Genomic DNA, 3,855 nt, shown 5'->3' on the forward strand with positions numbered 1-3,855 from the left:
GGCCGGGGAGCGGGGTGTGGGCCCGCAGCTGCTGTCCAGCTTTCGGCGGCCCCGGGGCCCTCCGTCCCGCAGCGCCATGGGCAATTGCCACACGGTCGGGCCCAACGAGGCGCTGGTGGTCTCAGGTGAGGGGCCGGGGGCTCTGGGAGGGTGGGCTGCCGGGCTGGGGAGATGGCTGAGGGGTTTCGGGGTGGCTGTCGAGCTGGGGAGGGAACGAGGATCGAGGGCTGGGCCCAGAGAGGAGCCCCCAGGGAGGAGGGCAGCGCTGGGGGACCGTGGGCCCGAGCCGACCGCGCCCCGCTCGGGGCGCTGCCCAGGGCCACGGCCACCGCCGAGAGACCCCTCCCCAGAAGGAACCCCGGTCATGCTTCCGTATTCGCGCCCTCGGCCACCCACCGGGGTCTCCCCCTCCCTCCCACGGCGCGTTTAGCCCCTCCTCGCTACGCGGGGCGCGCCCGCCGCTGCACCGTGGGTCAGGGGTCCCGAGCTGAAGGCAGCCGTGGGGTTCCGGGGAAGAGGAACCAGCGTGCCCCGGGAACATAGCGGTTTGGTTGTGGTCCAGCGCCCCGGGCCCCAGGGTGGGTCGCACAGCGCCGCCAGACAGGTGCCTGTGTGGAGGAGGGGCCCCAGCCGAGACTCCCTTCTCGGGGCACAGTCCCCGTTAATTCCGAGCAGGCTGGGGCTCGCCGGGATTTACTGGCATTGCCCGCCCTGGGAACGCGCATGCGGCCTCTACCGGTTGGGAAACCGGGCCCTGGTTACAAAACGCTGCAGATTCCGGAATTTCTGTATCAGGGAGCAGTATTGGGGCAGGGGATGGATGGCTTGCCTTTAGCTTGTGTTTGGGGTGCCTTTGGGAGAGGCCGAAGCCTTTCAAGTCAGCAGTTGGTGCCAGCCCGGACTCACAGGTGCTGGGGAGGGGGTGGTGCTGCCTGACAGCTGGGGGGTGGGGTTGGGGGGCTGCAGTTGGAGGAGTCTCCTGTCCTAATTCCACCACCGGTGCAGAAGCTGTCAGGGCGTGGCTACTGAAGTGGGTAATTGGGGGGTGGGGGAGCTGTTAAGCCAGGGCTTGGAGCTGCCCACCCTTTGAGAAGTGTGGTAATTCATTGGGAAGTGTTACCCCAAAGCGTGGCCTCTGGTCCGATTTGGATCTCAAAATTATTTAATTTCTTCACTGAAACAGGGAGCCCCACCATCCATGATCTGACACCACTCCTGCTGGGGAGGAAAACACTTCCCCTGAAAACAGAGGCAGCCTAGCAGGCAGGGGGATTCCAGGCCACACTGCTCTAAGATCTCCGGCCCTCCACCCAGGAGAAGGCATTCCGAAAGCCCAGGAAACCCTCTTGTTTTCTTATGGAGTCTCCTTGGAAGCCCAGACTCGGCTGAGGGGCCAAAAATGGCAATTCTGTTTCTGTGTAAAAGTCCTGGAGACTGCAGGACAAGAAGAACCCCCTAAGAGAGGCAGCTGGAACCTGGCCCTGGCCCTAGCCCCACAGGCCAATGCAGTGCTCAGAGCTATTGAAAGGGTGGAGGGAAGAGATGTTGGCTCAGGTTTGAGGGTGGTGGAATCGGGGAAGGGTGGGAGAGGAGGGGGAGGGATAATGGCTAGCTTAACTGCACCTTGGGATCTGAGCTCAACGTGCTGAGATGTAGCTTCCTTTTGCTCCTGGACTCTCAGGAGACCTGAGACAGCTACTTCAGCCCCGCCTGCCCACCTGCCCTGTTGGTGGGGTCTGCAACTAAGCGAGGCACCTCGCCCTGCGTCAGTTTCAGGAAGATGTTGCTCCATTTCATGATTCTTTGCACCTGCAAAATCCGGGGGTCCTCCTTACTGTCTAACCTCCTTCCTTCACTCTATAACATAAAACCTTTTTCTCTCTTTCCATTTCTGGGAATTTAAGAGGGGACTCTCCACACCACACTTATCTCTCAAATCCGCCATAGGCCAGAGGTTCCTAACCTGGAGTATGTAGGCAGAGGTCTGTGAATCGGCTGGGGGTGGGGAAGCAAGTATGTATGCTCTTGTTATCACTCACCTTGATTGAAATTTAGCCAATCCGACTATTATGGATGTCTGCAACAAATGGTAATCGGATCCGCAGGTGTTTTTCTATGGTGCTGCAATTGTTGCAGGGACCGTGAAAGATGGCCAGAGCCTACACTACTCCAAAACTAAGCTTTTAGATGAACCAGTAGACGTGATGACGTAACACAGTAATAAAAAAGATTTATATTACCATAGTACACACTTGGCTGTTTTCATATTTGGGTGACTTACAGTATCATTTGTTTCTTACCTATTTTATTTTACTTGTAAACATCCTGAGAAGGAATCCACAGGCATTGCCAGGCTCCTACAGCGGCTGGGGGCTCACACCAAACTAAAATTAGGTGCTATCACGTCAGCTGCCCGCTCAGATGAACCCCAAGTGTGTCAGAGTAGATATTTTGGAAGTAGATCACCAGGCCTTTCTTCTGAGGCACCTCTGGATGGACTCAAGCCTTGTGATGAACAGCCAACCTGTTTGCACTCCACAGGGACGAACACCCCCTCGTAGACTATGGTACTCTTGACTGCGCTGTCAGTGGTTGCAGCCCATGTGCTACCGAGAATGGCTCCTTCCTTGGGGTTTGCTTGGCAAGAATCTCTTATTATTATTATTATTGTTGTAAATATATATCTACAGCACAACATTTTTAGGTGTACAATTGAGTGGTTTGAATTACATAATCATAAAAAAAGAATTACATAATCTGTTGTATAAACACCACCTATGTTGCCAAATTTCCCATTTCCTTAAACAGTGCCCCCACACCACACCACCCCTATTCCTGGTAACCACTAATTCCCTTTAGTCTCTAGACATCTTAATGGATCTTAATAGATGCTGGGTCTTTCTTCCACAGTACTGCTGGATTGGGTTCGATCCACCAACCTTGAGGTACAAGCCATTTGGCACCGTCCAGCTAAGACTGCGGTGGCAGAGCAGCTGGGAGGGACAGGGCTGTTCCTGGGAGGACAGAGAGTCAATCTGTGTCCGGGGAGGGGCAGAGAGCATTTGGGAGGTTGTCTTGGGGAGTTTGCTAGGGCTTCTGTTTGAAGACAGGACAAGCAAAAGCAAATTTGGGTTAGGAAAAAAAGAGGAAGGCAGGAGAAACTTCCAGGATTCAATGAGCGTGGGCTCCAGGGGGTCCGAAAGAAGTGCATGGAGGGCCCTCTGCTGGGAAAGCTCCTCCCGCTGGGAGTGGTCAGGAAGCTGGGAGGAAGAAGCCTGCCCAAAGACACTGCTGGGGGTGCAGCTGCCAGGGAGCCTGGCCCTGTCTCCCGTGCTCTAGGCCCAGCTTAAGCTGTGGCAGCCTACTCCCAAGGTCAAAAAAAAAAAAGGTTAAAAGGGTAGAGTCTCTCTCTTTCTCTCTCTCTCTCTCTCTCTCTCTCTCTCTCACACACACACACACACACACACACACACACACACACACACACACACACACGCTCCACCCCGCCCCTACCACCTGCTCCACAGCATTGAGAAGCCCATGGAGCTGCCTGCAGGCAGCCAGCCATGCCCGGTGCTCAACAAGCCAGAAGAGGTAGAAATGGAACAAGCTGTGATTTTTGTTCCTCTTCCAGTTTGACTTGATCCCAGCATGGTTGGGTTTCAGATGGACTGCTTGTCCTCAGAGGCCTCCCTACCCTGCTTCTTCCGGACAGACAAGCCTGTGTTGGCTTACCTTGAGCTGCAGCCCTGTGGACAGGTGTCTCCACTCCCCAGAGAAACGGACAAGCCTAACATCTCGTGTGTGTGTGTGTGTGTGTGTGTGTGTGTGTGTGTGTGTCTGTGTGTGTGTCTG

At 55.4% G+C, this 3,855-nt stretch overlaps 1 protein-coding gene across 4 annotated transcripts in view; it reads left to right on the forward strand.

Moving 5' to 3' along the window:
* The first annotated feature begins 25 nt into the window (after nt 1–25).
* FLOT2 (flotillin 2) overlaps nt 26–3,855 on the forward strand; it is an 18,309-nt gene continuing 14,479 nt past the window's right edge. For 3 of the 4 annotated variants that reach the window (XM_030888190.2, XM_045299555.1, XM_004706914.2), the window contains exon 1: nt 26–125. In XM_030888190.2, coding sequence (XP_030744050.1) covers nt 77–125 — 49 coding nt within the window. In that variant the 5' untranslated portion in view covers nt 26–76. Of the gene's footprint in view, nt 126–624; nt 909–3,855 lie in introns of those variants that run through there. The other variant, XM_045299556.1, reaches the window with a different exon arrangement.

The sequence above is a fragment of the Echinops telfairi genome, unplaced genomic scaffold (genome assembly GCF_000313985.2).
Source record: "Echinops telfairi isolate 266 unplaced genomic scaffold, ASM31398v2 ScPeMD7_7458;HRSCAF=8496, whole genome shotgun sequence".
NCBI classification, from domain to species: domain Eukaryota; kingdom Metazoa; phylum Chordata; class Mammalia; order Afrosoricida; family Tenrecidae; genus Echinops; species Echinops telfairi.